General features: G+C 44.1%; 1 protein-coding gene across 1 annotated transcript; it reads left to right on the top strand.

Annotated features, from left to right (window-relative positions):
- Positions 1–14,863: 14,863 nt before the first annotated feature.
- On the top strand, positions 14,864–16,102 carry LOC101974384 (GTPase IMAP family member 5). Its single transcript, XM_013359248.4, has 2 exons — positions 14,864–14,895; positions 14,944–16,102. The coding sequence occupies exons 1-2, from the start codon at positions 14,864–14,866 to the stop codon at positions 15,824–15,826; spliced, it is 915 nt and encodes a 304-aa protein (XP_013214702.3). The 3' UTR covers positions 15,827–16,102.
- The last annotated feature ends 767 nt before the right edge of the window (positions 16,103–16,869 follow it).

The following is a 16,869-nucleotide window of genomic DNA, read 5'->3' as shown; positions in this document are numbered from 1 at the left end:
CTCACTCCTGAGCCACGCCTGCTGCCTTTGCCCGTGTGAGGTCAGCTCGTCACCTGGCTTCCTTCTGTCCTGCGCTGGGGCTGCCTGGCTCTTCTGCTCTGAGGTCCCGGGGTCAGGCTGACCTGGCTGCGTTTAGACATTGTTCAGTCCCATAGGAGCCTTAGGAAAGCGCGAGCCAATTCCACACACGGAAAGTGGAGATTACAAATGGGATTGTACATGGACACATCGATTTTGGGTGAAGTATAGTTTTATTGTAATATTTCATACACGAACCTTGTGTGCTTTTCCATGAGTGCAGATGCTGCTTTGTGTTTTCCAATACAGTTGCAATTTTATAGCTAGTGTATCATACCTGCTTGAGACTATCTGTACACCGTCAAGACGGTCCATCAAGACGGTCCACCAAGATGGTCCATCAAGACGGTCCATCAAGACGGTCCACCAAGACGGTCCAAGGAGCAAACACCCAGTTTAAAACAGAGCATTGCCCTGGATGCCTCCACCTCACCTCCATGGCTCCCCAGTCTCCCTGCCTCTAACCTGGGGGATTTACTGTCTTGCTCTTGTGGTGATTATGCCCTCGTTTTTCTTTATAGTTTTATCACCTGTATCGATTGCTCTGAACAATATTTATTTTTAGTATTCTTCATGGTTAACTTTGAAAAAAACAAGATCAGACTGTTCTCTTTGGGGAAGAGAGTGGTTATTTGGTCAGATTCATCCATGTCAGTGCAGAGAGTTACAATTTGTTCATTTTTACTTCTGCACATCACTCTATTGTCTGGGTATCCTACCATTTGTTTAACCATTCCACTGTTTGTGAATATTTGGGTCATGTTTGGCTTTTTGCTGTCTGAGTCTTCTTATAAAAATATCCTAGCCAGGCACAGTGGCACAGGCCTGTAATCTCAGCGACACAGGAGGCTGAGACAGGAGGATGGTGAGTTCAAAGCCAGCCTCAGGAATTTAGTGAGGCCCTAAACAACTCAGTGAGACCCTGTTTCTCAATCTAATACAAAATAGGGCTGGGGATGGTTGAGGCACCTGATTTCAATCCCCAGTACCCAAAACAAAACAAAACAAAACCTCATGCAGTTCTAAAAAGGTTTCTCTGATGTTCTTCAAACTTTTGCTTATTTTTTCACTAAAGCAACTTTTTAAAATATAAATCATCTTGTGAGCATTTTAAACTGAACATCTAAAATTTCTTCATCATAACTATTTGCAAAGAATGTACTTTATAGCACATTGTATATATAAACACTTTTTAATGAAAGATTGATCCTTCTTTTAAAAAATATGTCTGATATAATACAGATGACGTGGTAATTGTATATCAACCATCAGCTATTCTAGAAAGACATGAGCAAGTTTTTTTCTAAATAGTTAGACATTTTACTCTGTTCCTTTGCCTCTTTGGCTGTTCGTTTATCTCCCTACAGAATTTTATCTTCTTGTAATGGATTTTTATGCATGAAAAATCTTCATTACCTTCACATCCATTTCTACCACAAAGATATATATGAAAATTGAACAAAAAATGTTTATGACCACAAGACTTTGTGAAATTTTTTTCTGTGATTACCTATTATTAAAGTAATATTAGTACATAACTGATTGAAGCAACATGAATACATCACCTCTGTAAAATAGTTTAACTGTAACTTTAATTTTGGAAATGCATCTCCCAATGGATGGAAGGATTTTTTTTTTCATTTATTTCATATGTACATAGATGATGCCATTCTCATCTGGAATGAAACAGTGCCGACTCTATTCTAATATTTTGTTCTGATCAGTGCAAGCACTAAGAAATCTTGTTCACATAAATAAATCAATAGAAATGGGAACAATTTTGTTATAGCATTGCTACTCAATTCTTTATACTCCTTACAAGAGAAATGCTAAAAGCCACATAGTGATCTATCATTAATTTTTAATTATCCACTAATGGATATGTCTTCCTTCATTTTTGTTGAAACCCAAATAGTGGAAACCGCTTGACTTGCAAAAATATTCATTAGTCAGTCATTAGAGTCGTTCGATTTCTCAATATCTGGGAAGTGTACCAAAAAGGCTTTATCAGGACCTAGCAAATGACCCTAAGTGGTGTGTCTTACTTTTCAGAGAGCTTGAGAAGTGAGGTTCACAGATCCCCACTTAACTCACTGTACCTAGAAACTTTTGGAAATAGTGTACTGAACTCAGTGTGTCTAGCACTAATGTCAACAGTGATCCCGCATGGGCGACCTTGTTCCATCTGAACCCCGGCTCCTGCTGGGGCCAGAAGACCTGACAAGAATAATCTTAGAGAGGGAAAGGTTTATTTGGCCTTCCTGGTTTCAGAGGTCTCAGTCCACAGATGGCTGACTCTCTTGCTCTGGACCCATGCACAGCAGAAGGGTGTGGAGGAAGAAGCGGCTCAGGACCTGGCCACCAGGAAGCACAGAGAGAGAGCTCCACTTCCACTCACCAGGAACAGTTAAACCCTAAAGGCACACCCACCCCTCCAGCCACACCCTATCTGCCTATGGTTCCCAACAAGTTAATTCCTATCAGGATTAACACACTGATTAGGTTAAGACTCTCATAACCCAATCATTTCGCCTCTGAATGTTTTAGTATTGTCTCACACATGAGTTTTGGCGGATGGACACATAACTTGAAAGCCTGTCCTAGATACCATATAATTTCCTCCATAAGCATTTTACCACGTAGCTCTAACAGAGTAGGACTCGCCCTTTATTATTACCACATAAAAAAATCCAGTAAAGATTTAATATCATGAAACATCCAGGTGAGGTTCACAGGTCCCCAATTGTCTTTATGAATTTCTTCACATTTTGTTTATTTGAGTGCAGATCCTCATAAGGTTCATACACTGCACCGCGCAGGTGGGGCAGGCACTTCCGTGGAGAGTTATGTTTAGTAATCACTGAGAGCTATCATCTAGGGCCTCCAATTTATCAGGGGCTGCATATCAACCCTCCTGTGGTCACTAGCTGGAAAAAGAAAAAAGAAAGAAAAAGAAAACTTTGGCCCTTGGGAGTGCTTTAAGGTCCCTCTGCTGCCTGGAGTTCAGAACACACTGCCCAAGATAGGCCAATGGGGCTAAGGATTATTTTGAGCTGAAGGCACTTAACAGGAGGGGCAAGAAGATCATTCTGACCTTTGCTCTGTTTCCTAAAAGCCAGAGATGAACTCCCCACGTGGCACGTGTTCTCCTTACTAAAAGGAGGCAACATCTTACTCAGAAGGTTGGGGCTGAGGGAAATCCGAACACACAGCCCTTCTCTTCCAGTCACTTCTCCACCCACTTAGCCCTCCCCCAAGCCCCTTGCCCTCCCTCACCACCTTTGCACAACCTACCGCTCTTGGTCCAAGTCGGTACTTTGTCTCTGGACTCTGCTTCTGTGGGTTCCTTTCCTATGAAGGCTTTCCTACCCTGTGAGTGTGGATTAAGGAACGTGGTATCTTTTTCTCCCATTGACCTGCGTTATGTCAATTTAGCTCTCAGAGGGAGCTGGGAAAGAAACCTTAAGAAGTAAAGTTCTGCCTCTACCATCCGCCCGTGTGACAGGCCCCATCCTTTTCAAAAATTTCACTGATTTGTTTGACTTTATTATTTCCTGGCACCATAAGATACTCTGGGATCATCTTGCGGTCACTTTCCCTGTTCTAGCCCCGGAGTCCCCACTTCCATGCTCCCCTGAGGAGTCCTGGTTCCTTTCATTGGAGAATGGAATTTGGAACCCAGGATCGGAGTGCGGGCTGTGCCGGCTGCTCCCGAGCTGCCACTCCTGGTCGTCTCTCTCGCTGGACAAGCGAGGAAATCCCTGTGTGTGCGGCTGACCCACGGGGCTAGTCAGAGTTCTCGAGAGCCACAGAACCACAGAACCTATATCACCACAGGAGGGGACCTATTAGTTTGCCTCATAGGATGAGAGGCTGCAGAGTGCCAGACGGTGGTCTGCAGGCTCGAGAGCTGAGGAAACCAGGAGCTACTCTAAGAAGCCAGAGGCTCAGAACAAGACGGACCAATGACGCAGCCCCGGGCCACGGTGACGACAGCCTGGAAGGCCCTAGAGCTGCTGGCCCAAGTCCACGTTTAAAGGCTGAGGAGCCTGGAGTCTGATGTCCACAGGTGACAACAGCAGTGAAAGTGACCCCCACTCTGCAAGAAGGTCCAGTGTGGGTGCACGCAAGCCCCTGCCACTGGTGCACCTTGCTCCTTCCAGGCCCCCGGATGGTGCTGCCCACTCTCAGGACAGGTCTTGTCCACTCATTTCTCAGACCCACACTCTCATCCTCCCTGGAAACACCTCCAGACACATCCAGAAGCATGCTTTAGCAATTTTCTTGGCGTGTCTTAATCCAGTTAAGTTGACAACCAAAATTAACCATCACGCACTTACTTATATTTATTTCCCTCTCTAAAAGGAACCAGCCATAGGTTCATGTTGATATTTCTGACCCTAGTCCAGCCCCAGGATGTATTCTAGCATGATCCCTTTGTTTATTTTCACCTCTTTCCCTGACGGTGAGAAACCTGGATCCCATTAACTACCACAGGCTTTCCTGTTTGTTGAACTGCAGTGTGTTTCATAAGGGTTTGTGAGAAACCCCCTTAGCAACCGGAGAATAGAGCTCGATTCGCACACCCTTTTGTTTTCAGCCTTACTATCTCCAGTCAAAACACGGCCTTGCAAAGTTACTGAGATCAGCTAAGGAACCTCCCCTGCCCACTGCAGTGTGGTTGTTATTTATTTATAATACAGTTAAATCAGTCTGTCTCAGTCTGCTTTCCATCTTGGGTGGAAAAAAAATCAATACCCTGGTTGACCTTTCAGAAATTCACATAATCTAAAATTTGAACTTTGTGGTGCCCAGGCCTGTGGGTCAGACAGGGCATGCAGTCACGATGCAGAAGGACATAGAGTGTCCCAAGGATGCCCTGCAGTGGGACATCATTTCTGAGGCCTGACCCCCAACTCCTGAAAACCACTGGTTTGTTTCCATAGTGTTTGCCTTTTCCAGAATGTTGTGCAAATGGGATTATTCAATAACATTTGGAGTCTTATTTCTTTCACTGAGCAGTTTCATCCATATTGTGTGAATCAAGAGAACTTTCATTGCTGAGTAGCGTTCCATTTTGTGACTCTACACCAACTTATGTATTATACCACCTGGCTGAAAGACATCTGAGTCATTTTTAGTTCTTGGTAATGAATGAATTTTCTGTAAATATTTACAACAGGTTTTTCTGTCAGGATAAGCTTTCAATTATTTGGGTCAACAAGTAGGAGTGCATTGTTGGTTCACATGGAATGTGTATGTTTAACTTTAAAGGAAACTGCAAAACTACTTCCAAAGTGCCTGTACTATTTTGTAGTCCCGCTGGCAGTAAATGAGAATTCCACTTACTTTCTCATCTGTGTTTCCATGACCGAAACATAATACTAGAAATAATCCACTTAAAAAGAATCACGGTGGCAGCACGTGCCAAGGAAACCTGTTGAACCTTACAACCCCTTCATGAGCCCACCCCTCCTGACCTGAGGTTCTCCCTGAAGTTTGCCCACCTCTGTAAGATTTCACCCCTTAGCCTAGTGATCTGAAAACATGTTCTTTTAGATTTGTTAAGGTTTGCTTTATGGCCCAGAATAGGGCTTGTGTTGGCAGATGCCCCACGTGCACTTGAGAACACGTGTCCCACTGCTGTTGGTTGGCCTGTCCTACAAACTCCCGTAGGCTAATAGTTAATAGTGCTGGTTCATAGTGCTGTTCCAGTCATCCTTGCGCTTTGGGTTTTCTGCCTACTTGTCTATTCATGACTGACAGGGAAAGGTTGAAACCTCCCTCTGTAATTGTAGAGATCCATCTGTCTGACTTCCAGTGTTTCTTGATGTGCTGTTTTGTTAAGGGCCTGTACATTCTGGATTGTTAATCACCTTGGTGGACTGGCATCTTTATCGTCAAGTAATATTCCCTTCTATCCTTGAAATAGTGCTTGTTCTGAAGTTTCTTTTTCTAATATTATTATAACTACTCCAGTTTTCTTTTGGATATTGTTCGATGGTATATAATTTTCAGCATTCTCATATTTTTTACATATTTATGACTTTATTTTAAAAATGGGTTTAAAAAGTCTTTATATAAATGGGCCTTGACTATTTCTGGCTTTTTACTGATATATTTGGTCATTCAAATTTAACATAGTTATTGATATGGTTAAATTAAAATCTCCAACTAGTAGCTGTTTTTTATTTATTCTGTTATTTTTTTCATTTTTCTGCCTTATTTTTCATTAATTAAACTGTTTTAAAAACAAATTTTTAGATGTTTATGGACCTTTATTTTATATATATATATATATATATATATATATATGTGTATATATATCAATCACTGAGAATTGAACCCAGTGCCTCACATATACTAGGCAGGCTCTCTACCACTGAGCTACAATCCCAGCGCTCTAGTTGAACATTTTTTTATGATTATATTTTTCTTTCCTCTATTGAGTTATCATTTGTACCTCTTTAAACAATTTTTAACCATTGGTATAGGAATCTAAATTTTTGATTAGTGTATCATTATATAATATTTTACCTACTCACTAGTAGTTTGACTTTTAAATATCATAGTTCTACTTCTCTGCTATTATATATATTAATCATAATATATTTGTATGTAAAATATCTCTACATTTTACCATGTATTATATCAGTATTCCTTCTACTCTTTGTATTCATATCTATGTATATGTGTATGTATTAATGAATCAACAGAAAGATGAAGAGAAGTCAGGCGCAGGTTTAAAACAAAGCAAAAACCCAAGCAATCAGATAAGGAGAGCAGTGCTAGGTGAATCGTGAGGGAGCAGCAGAAGCCTTCACTCCGATCCAGAAAAGTCACTCAGGGTAGCCTGGGAAGGGCCATCCGCACCTTGTATTGGAATAAGACTCTTGTAATGATCTCAGACTTACTTCGAATCTTCACAGCACTCATACCATTTTTATTTGATGACACCTTAGTTGTCCTGGCTGTCTCTCTAATCAATTGTGAGTTCTTAAAGGGGAGGGAATTTACCATATGTAAATTACCCTTGTTCTTCCCCTCCCTTTCCTATTTTTCTCTTCTCCTTTTCCCAGTTTTCCTATCCTTTCTTCTCTTCTCACCTCCTCTTTCCTTAGCCACCTCTTTTCACCCTCCATACCTCCTTTCACCCACCTCTTAAAAAAATCAATAGGCCTATTTTTATTAAGTTTTAGGTTTACAGAAAACTTTGGAAAGTTCAGAGAGTTTCCATACACACCTTGCCTCTGCCCCCTCAGTATCTGCTATTAGTAATGTCTCGCATTCATGGGGAACATTGTTGAAATTGATGAACCAATATTGACCTATCACTAATCAGAGCCCATAGCTGACATTAGGGGGGGTCACTGTTGGTAATGTACATTCTACATATGTATAGTGACAGTACCCACCATTACAATATCATCCCCAATAATTTCACTGCCCTATAAATGACCTTTGCTCTATCTGTTCATTTCTCCTTCCCTTCCCAGAACCCTTGGCAATCACTGACCATTTTACTATTTCCATAGCATCACCTTCTCTAGAACGTCATAAACTGGAATCACACAGAACGGAGCCCTTTTGGATTACTGTCTTTCACTTAGCAATATGCATTTAAATTCCTCTCTGTTTGTGATGATTCATTAGCTCATTTCTTTGTAGCATTGAACTTGGTTCCGTTGTGTGGATGGACCACAGCTTTTCTGTTTACCTATGCAAAGACACCTTGGTCTTTCAATTGGTTTTGCAATAATGAATAAATCTTCTATAAGCATTCATGTATAGATTTTTGTCTGGACACAGTAATATATTTTTTAAATAAGGTGTGGAAAAGGAGAGATTTCTAAGAACAACAGAAACACTAAAGAAAACATGTATTAAAATTTCCAGACTGAGGGGGGAAAAAACAAAAACATAACATTTATGAGCAAAACAGCAGGGGGCGGTATTTGCAAAGACATTTTACAATAGTTGACCGTTCTATTTTACTTAGTATATTATGAACTTAGATAGATTATCAAGTCCTTTGACTATTTTGTATTATTTTTTACAGGTATGTCTGTGGTAGAAGAGGGACACAGCAGCAAATCTCTCTGCAAATCTTGAAAGTATTATAAGATCATAATATTAAAATCTCAAAAGTCCAAGAAATCTTATAAGTATTTAGACCTGCTAAGGATGATCAGAGTTGGATTTGTGTCTCATTATTAGAAAACATATCATGAAGTGCAAAACAATCGTAATCTATAGACTTTTAGATAGGCAGAGTTATTTTCACAGGACAGAGCTTTGACTTTTGAATGCTAGATATTTCACAGATCTCGTGGGAATAATATTTGCTGTTTTTCTCTGTAGCTGTAGGAGAAAAGGATAATTTACCCCTGTGGTTATTTTGCTGACAGTTCTTTCACCAGCCATCACACAATCCTTTGTTGTAAGACCAGTTGATGGCCAATTTAACACCAAATGAAAAAAAAGAACCCCAAATAGCCATGGAACTCTGAATAGGGAAAGGAAAGGATGCAGAGAAGGGGTATACATGTGTGTAATGGTATAGGTAATTTGTATCTTTAATGCACAGGGCTTTCTCGAATCAACAAGAAAAATATAAATAACTAAATATAAAAAAATCAACTAAGCTTATGAAAAGCAGATTAGAAGAAAGGTACTCATTTGACCTAAATGGATGGCCATCTCATCTCAGACCAGAGAGCACTGAAGGCGAGGACTGAAGGTGGAATCCAGATTCTTTGTTCCACGGTCAATTTGCATCTTCTCTACTGCACGTGAAGTGGCGGATCTGGATCCCTGTTTTCTGGACTCAGGATTACTAGCCTACAATTCATAAGGTGGGTGAAACTCCACATTTCCCTCCACCATGGAGGCTTAATCACTTAATCACTGTGGTTTTGACACCTTTGAGCAACGTCCCCTTCTTGTATATCAATATTCATAAAATAGATGCTAAGAAGGCCTAAGGAGTTGGCCTTAGGAATAAAATCATTTATGACAAGCCTCTTCTAGAGCTAATAAATGTCTACCAAAATCATTGTTTTTGTTTTAGCAGAGATCATCTTTGGCCTTCTGTTCCCCTCACCCCACCACCCTGGCAAAAATGAGATATAAGAGCATTTTAAATAGCAAGTAGATAACATCTTCTGCAGGTTAAATGCCTGACTTTCTTTCTGCTCTCAGGTGGGTGTGCATCCAGCTCATTCTGTGAAATAGCTATTATCAGAGAAGTTTAAATAACCATCTGATATGGAAGGCCAGGAAGTCCAGCCTGGCTTTCTTTGCAAAACGTGTTTTGTGTGTTATCTGCATTATAACTGCCCTCCTCTCTGAACTGAGCTGGGATCCAAGAGTTAAGTGTATCCCATTTTCCTGCTTATAGTTTTTTTGTGTGTTTGTGAAAAAATGAATCTGAACTCAAACATGCAGGTATCTAACTGGTCAAGCTCTGCCCTAATCCCCTGAGAAAGTCTCCAGAGGTCCCTCAGCTCTGCCCACACACAGAGCTCCCAGCAGACAGTGTACAGACAGTGGTATCAGCCACTCTGGTTGGGTGCCTGTCACTTTGCTTAGCACATCATGGATGGGACTGGTTATCTCCCTGGTGCTTGTGGAAATGAAGTCTGCCTGGGCAGGGAACTCTGCTGAGCCTTGTAGTGGGGGTAAACTGAGGGCAGGACATTTGGCAGAGAAATAAGAGGGAGCCATAGACTGTCTCAAGCTAAGTGTCTAACCCTCATGTAGGCTACTTGAAGAGCTGCCTGGGGTCGAAACTTTTCTGCCAACCAGAATTTCATGTAAGAAACAAACTCAGCAGGACAAGGTGGAAGCATTGCAAGTTTGGGGCCAGCCAGGACAACTCAGTGACACTCTGTCTCAAAATAAAATACTAAGGACTGGGGATGTAGCTCGTGGGACAGCACTTGCCTAGCATGCACAAGGCCTTGAGTTCAATCCCCAGTACTTGGAAAAAAAAAAAAAAAAGGTAATCCTGGGAGAGGCACCTTGTCTCCTGGCTTAATTCTGCAGAGAACCTGTTTGGAGAAAAGCCTTGCAGAGACGTGGTGGAGAAAGGAAATGAAACTTTTTTTTTTAAAGTGCTCTCTTCCAGTGGTCACACCCATATATCACCTTTTTTTTTTTTTTTTTAACACGATTCTTCTCTCTCTGGTAGTAAGACTTTGTGAGCCAGTTTTCATCTCTTACCGCTCTTGTGTTTTTATGAATTGACAAGAAAACAATGAGAGAGGCTGCCTAGGAGAGGAAGGGGATTGCTCCAAGAACTCTGCAGGCCTTGCAAGACCCTACCTGCACTTGTCACATCGGCCAGGTAAGGAGCTTGCTCTGATCTCCCCGAGTGCCCACCCCACCTGCTGTGTCCCCTCTCTTTCTCTCCCTTCATCCTACCAGTAACAATACGTGCCAACCTGGACAAGGCACTTGATCTTTCTAAATCTTTTCTTTATTCCAAATAAGGATCAAGAATTATACACGCTTAAAGAAAAAAAAAAGAATTATATACCCCAGTATCCCAAATAGGTGAAAGCTGCAAATATGACTGAGGTTATGTTTTTCAGAACCTAAAATTTTGAAGGGAGTGAGCTCAGACAGTGGTGCTATTTTAATACGAATGAACTTACTTCTTGTGTTTGTGCAAACGCATTTTCATGTGTGCACACGGTGGCTGCTGAGGCCCTATCTAGGTGCACATGTGGGCGAGAGAAGAATTGACCCCTCATCTGACCTGCCCACACATGCCATTTTCAGTCTTTGAAGAACAGGCTGGAAATTTATCTTTTGATTGTAATCTTACTTGTTTCTAATTATTTTTTCCTGTTATATTGATAAATACAGAGAAATAATTTCCATTCTAAAGAGGGAGAAACATTTTAAGAGTATGATTCAAGTGACCTGCTCACATGAAGCATTTGCTTTATTTTCTGATAAAAAATACAATTTGCCAGGCACCATGGTGCACGCCTGTAATCCCAGCACTTCTGGAGGCTGAGGCAGGAGGATGGTGAATTCCCTGCCAGCCTCAGCAAAAGTGAGGTGCTAAGCAACTCAGTGAGACCCTGTCTCTAGATAAAATACAAAATAGGGCTGGGCTAGAGGTATAGCTCAGTGGTTGAGTGACCCTGAGTGCAATCCCAGGTACCCAAAATAAATAAATAAAAATGGTAATTAGTTAAAATAACTCTTCAGGATGAAGTTGCAAGCAGCAAGGGCTTTGTTCCTGAGAGTTGCCCTGACTCCGCCCTGCACATGTCTGCACATTGTGTTTCCCTAACCAGGTGCTGTTTGTCTTCAGGAGACTCCAGTGAGGGAAGTGGGGGAGAGTATTATTATTATTACTTTTGAAAAATGAGAGTAAGATCCAATCTACCAGTTTAAGACCATGTCAACTTTTCCCCCCAAAGGCGATCCCCACCATGTCCATCCCCACCAAGGTTCTTCCAGGCCTGGGCACTGGAGAAGCTGCAGGAGGAGCGGCTTCCTGAGGGGCCCAGGGATCTTCCTCCCCCCAGCTAGCTCAGGGGATTCTATCCCAGACTGGGGTGGGAGCTGTCTTTCAAACTCATCTGACCATCCTCCCAGGGCAAGAAATGTCTGCTCAGGAGCCGTGTTTAAGAACAACAGTTTCAAATGAATGAATCAAAGGACTGAGGAGAAAATGAGTGAACAGGCTGATGCCTGGCCAAGAATGCTGCTGTGGGTGATAGGGATATCCAGGCTGGCGGTGTCCTGGACACGATTCTCTGTAGGGGACATAGTTGGGGAAGGGTGCAGTGAGGGAATGGTGACAGTCACATTGGCTGGAGGTGTGGCAGTTCCGACTCCAGAAGCAACACTGTGACCGGAGGGTGGGGGGAAGCCTTAAAAACAAACAAACGAGGAAAGGAGAAAAACCTGGACGTCTTTACACCTGTTTTTACTTCTCTTTCTGCACAGGCTGGATTCTGGGAGAGCAGTGACAGAAGTTTCTCACCTTTGGAGGAAATGGCCTGCTACCAGTCACTTGACCAAACATGTCATGTGAATTATGTAAGTAGCTCTGCTTGACACCCAGAGGGACCCAGGAGCAGTGGGCACAGGGCTACCCCTCCTTGAGCCTGGGAACCACAGTGAAGAATCTACTGTCACTCTTTTGGAGCCCTGCTGTCTGCAGTCTGGGAAGTCTTGGTTTTCCCGGTTAGGGGTGGAGAAGAGCCCAAGACCAAGGTCCCTTAGAACTTCCTGAGTTTAGGACTCTCAGCCCCAACCTTCCTCCACCTTCTTCCTGCAGCTCACTCCACATGGTCTTCTCTTTCCTCTGATGCTCTGGAGCCTGCCTGACTGCTCCCCTGGAGTCCATCTTCAAGGGGATCCAGGGGCAGCGTGGTGGTGGGGCAGTGTCTTGATTTCATACCATCAGCATTGCAGATGAGCTGACACCTATGAAGTACTGTTTTCTTTGCTTGCCCTCCCTCACTGAAGTTGCATCTCACAATACATTACCCTTTCCTGTCTCAAAAAGAACCAGCGGAAGCTGAGAATTGTGTTCAGGTTTGCTCTGTCTCTGGGCTTCCAGAGAGATTTAGCTTTGATGATCCTTCAGCTTCTCCAGGGAAACAGAACCAACAAGATACATGTATTCAGAGATTTAGTTCCAGGAACTGGCTCCTGTGACTGTGGGGGTTGGCAAAGTCTAAGGCAGTAGGTAGGCTGGCAGGCTGGACCCAGGCAGGAACTGGCACTGCAGTCTGGATACAGAGTTCCTTCCCTGCGAAACCTCAGTTTCCCAACTAAGTTTTCTACCCTGTCCCGGAGGCTGAATGTCTCATCTGTACAACACCCTCACAGCAACACCTACATTCATGCCTGACCAGATCACCTGTGCCACAGCCTGGGCCAAACTAACACAGATGACCTTCACGCTCAGTTCCAAAGTCTCCTGGACTGCAGGGGACAGAAAACACTCCACCCAAAAGGCTGGCACATGCTTGGATGTCAGAGCAGGCCTGAGTCATGTGATCAGACTGTGGCTCCTCAGCTTGGGTAACTCAGACCTGAATTGTGTATCCCAACTGGGAGTTTCCACGGGACTAAGTGAAGAACAGCGAGGCCAAGGGCAGAAAGTTGCTATCATTTCTCTACTCTCTATCCTCAGAGGAGTTACAAAGAAGTTGCGAGGGAATTGTCTGATAGAAGCTAAATTTTGACATTTAGTATTTAAGTTAAAATGATTCCAAATTGAGTTACTAATTTTTGTTTCCTGTCAAGGTGATCGCTGCATAATTTCTTATGCAGAGGGGCTCGATGGAATCTTCTGTGGTGTGATCCCATAGAGCTCCAGGAAAACTCATTTATTCCAAAAAGTCTTTTTTTTTTTCCCCCAATTGACCCATGACAGAGCCGGATATTCTGCAATTAGGTGCTCATTTTGAGCAATAACTTCTTAAACCTGTTACAAGGAAACACCTGAAAGTCTTGCATCAACAAGGTCCTGAGGGCACTTTGGTAGGCTGTGCAGTGAGCCCCAGAACTCATTCTTCCATGCAGCCTGGGTGGACCTCCCGAGTGCAGGAGTAGGAGATGGGGGTGGGAGAGGAAGCCTCAAGAGAAAGGGTCTGAGGGGCCGGGAAGAAGGCGAGGGGGCTTGAGGAGAGACACCTCTGAGGCAGCTGCTGGTCCAGACTGTGCTGAGGGCAGGAGCCCTGATCTGAGCTGATTCACCAGCTTTTCCCTCTGATGCTAAACATGCCCCCTATTCCTCCCCCCAACTTGGACCCCTCCAGTCTCCACTTCTTGGATGGACAACTCCTCCCGGTTTGCCTGGAATTTCCCCAGTTTCAGCACAAAGAGACCTTTGATGAGGACTCTGCTCAATCCTGGGCAAATCAGGGAAGCAGTCACCCTATGTGCTACATCACCATGGAAACAGAAAAGAATTGCTTTTATGAGTTTCTTGAGTGGGGACAACAGCCAGACAAACTTCAGTTTGGTGACAGTACTGAGACCCTAAAGGCAGACCAGGCCCCCAGACAGCTGCATGCTCAGTAGAAAACGCCTGACTTGTTTGGTCTTCTGTTTGGTCTTTTTTTTTGGCCACTCTCACTAAAGATGGGCCACAGGAAGAGGACATGCCTGTGCTTGCCTGTTGGGCCAGCGGGTTTTAGTGTCAGTGCACCTGTTAAATAGTGTGTGACCTCAGCAAGTTTTGATTTTGTTTTTTGCCTCCATGTCCTCATCAATAAAATGTGATGTTTTCTGTCAGATGTTACATCCAACTCCAGCATGAGCCATCCCTGTCTGTTTTCCTCTCTAGGAAAAAGCAGAAGGGCTCTGGAAGGACAGAGAAGGTGCCTCCCCCGCAGGTAAGGAGGCAGCAGGTGGAGCTCGGGGTGGAGCTTTTCTCAACAGAGCTGGGGGCGAGCCTCCCCAGGCACAAGACTGTGTGCACCCCAACAGGTGCAAAGGCGTTTCCCAGGGCATTGAACTATTAGGCTATTAGCTTGCATACTCTCCTTAGCAAGGGCAAGCTTCCCCTGCCTCTTGTAAAACAGAGCCCAGGCAGGGAGGGGAGGAGCAGAAGTGAAGGATGAATAGCTCAGGGCCTCCTGAGAGCGTCTGGGGGCCTCAGGCCTGAGCACAGGGAAGCCCTGGAAAGGGTGGCAAAAGCAGCAGTTCCCAAAGAAATAATGTCTGGGACTCCGACCAGCTCGGTTCACTGATTCCACGGTTTTTGCGCCAGTCTCCTTTTTTCACTACACGTGGGTGTGAGGTGATGGGAGCAGATGGCCTCCTAATTGGCGTAGGGTGAGCGTTCCTCTGGGTCTTGCCCTTCTGTTTTTCCTCCTCCAAAAGTATTTCTTACATATTAACTTTTCGTGATGTCTTCCTCCCAGAAGCACTGCCGCTGAGGATCCTCCTGGTGGGCAGAACAGGCAGCGGGAAAAGTGCCACAGGAAACAGCATCCTCTGCCGGCCAGCCTTTGAGTCCAGGCTGGCCGCCCAGCCGGTGACCAAGGCCTGCCAGGGGGAGAGGGGCACGTGGAATGGGAGGGACATCCTGGTGGTCGACACGCCCTCCATCTTCGAGGCAAAGGCCCACTCCCAGGAGATGTACAAGGACATCGCGGACTGCTACCTGCTGTCTGCCCCAGGGCCCCACGTGCTGCTCCTGGTCACCCAGCTGGGGCGCTTCACGGCCCAGGACGCGGTGGCAGTGAGGAGGGTGAAGGAGGTGTTTGGGACCCAGGCCATGAGGCACACGATCGTGCTCTTCACCCACCGGGAAGACTTGGGCGACGAGTCCCTGGACCATTACGTGGTCAACACGGACAACCTGGGCCTGCGCCGGCTGCTGGCCGAGTGCGGCCGGAGGTACTGCGCCTTCAACAACCGCGCGGCGGGCGAGCAGCAGCGCGCGCAGCTGGCGGAGCTCATGGCGGTGGTGGAGCAGCTGGAGCGCGAGCGCTGCTACCAGGGCGACCACCTCTTCCTCCCCGCGCCGCGGCTGCAGCCAGGCGGGGGCGCCGGCGGCCCGGAAGCCTATGCGCACTACCTGGCCGAGGTGAGGGCGCAGGTGGACAGGCAGAAGCAGGCGCTGCGGAAGGAGGAGAGGAACCGCCAGGTCATGGCGACCCGCAGAGCCGAAAAGTGCACTTTTTTTGAAATTTGTGCCATTATTATCTGGTGCAGCTTAATTCTTACTGTTATTGCGCTGATCATATATTATCAGGTCTGATGCTTTGTGTTTTAGGGATTTCAAAATATATCAATTACCGCAGCCACTGCTCTAAGTATCCTCCATCAGAAAGAGGCCCCCCCTGGTCTGTGGAGGGCTGCAGGTCTAGGCAGCTCCGTTTCCCCTTCTTTCTTAACAGACTTCCGGTTTGGTTCAGAGCTCCGCCCTCAGTTCCAGGGATGTTTTGTCTAAGTACAACCCAGGTGGTCCTATGGTGTTTATCCTGCAGGTCGTTGGTATTTATCCTGAAGAATTAAAGTCATCTTACTACAATGACACATGCATACCTATGTTTATAGCAGCACAAGTCACAATAGCAAAACTATGGAAACTTCCTAGGCAGGTATCCATCAATGGATGAGTGGGTAAAGAAAATATGGTATATACACATAAGAGTTTTCTTCCACCATTAAGAAAAACGAAATGATGGTACTTGTAGGAAAATAGATGTAACTAGAAACCATCTATAACAGGTCAAACTCAGAAGGTCAAGGGTCATTTATTTTCTCTCATATGTGGAAGTTAGAGAGGAAAGAGAAAAAGAAAGGTTAGGATGGATGTCCTAAAAATCAAGGGGAGATCAGTAGAGGAAAGGGACCTAGAGATAGGAGGAAGGGAAGAAGGGGGAAAATGCTGGGGATTTTAAGGAATATTTTTTTTTGTGTGTATTTCCATATAAATTCCCAAGTAATCTTATTTATAAAATTTTTGCTAGGATTTTGATAAGAATTGTTTACCAAATTTTTATATCAATTTGACAAGAGTCAACATCTTTAACCAGTAGATTCTTTCAATCTATGAAATATCTCCTTTCTTTAACCAGTGTTTTGTAGTTTTCATCGTTAGTCCTGTTTTTAAAAATTTAGGCAAATATTTAGTTTTTGAGTGTTGATATATTGTGTGCAATATGAATATGTAACAACAAATCCCCTCAATATGTACAACTATAATATAACAATAAAATGTGGAAAATGTTTTAAAAAAACTATCATCAACTAAATACATAGATACATACACATAGGTACATACAGTGCCATTCTCTT

Source organism: Ictidomys tridecemlineatus, chromosome 2 (assembly GCF_052094955.1).
Source record: "Ictidomys tridecemlineatus isolate mIctTri1 chromosome 2, mIctTri1.hap1, whole genome shotgun sequence".
NCBI classification, from domain to species: Eukaryota; Metazoa; Chordata; class Mammalia; order Rodentia; family Sciuridae; genus Ictidomys; species Ictidomys tridecemlineatus.
This window is presented reverse-complemented; position numbering and strand designations above follow the sequence as displayed.

What these genes read in the sequence shown, in the direction of transcription:
- LOC101974384 (XM_013359248.4), top strand. Translation starts at nt 14,864, where the DNA reads ATGGGAGCAGATGGCCTCCTAATTGGCGTAGG. An exon ending in GGCCTCCTAATTGGCGTAGG is followed by an intron (nt 14,896 to 14,943) that starts GTGAGCGTTCCT and finishes CTCCTCCAAAAG; the next exon opens with TATTTCTTACATATTAACTT.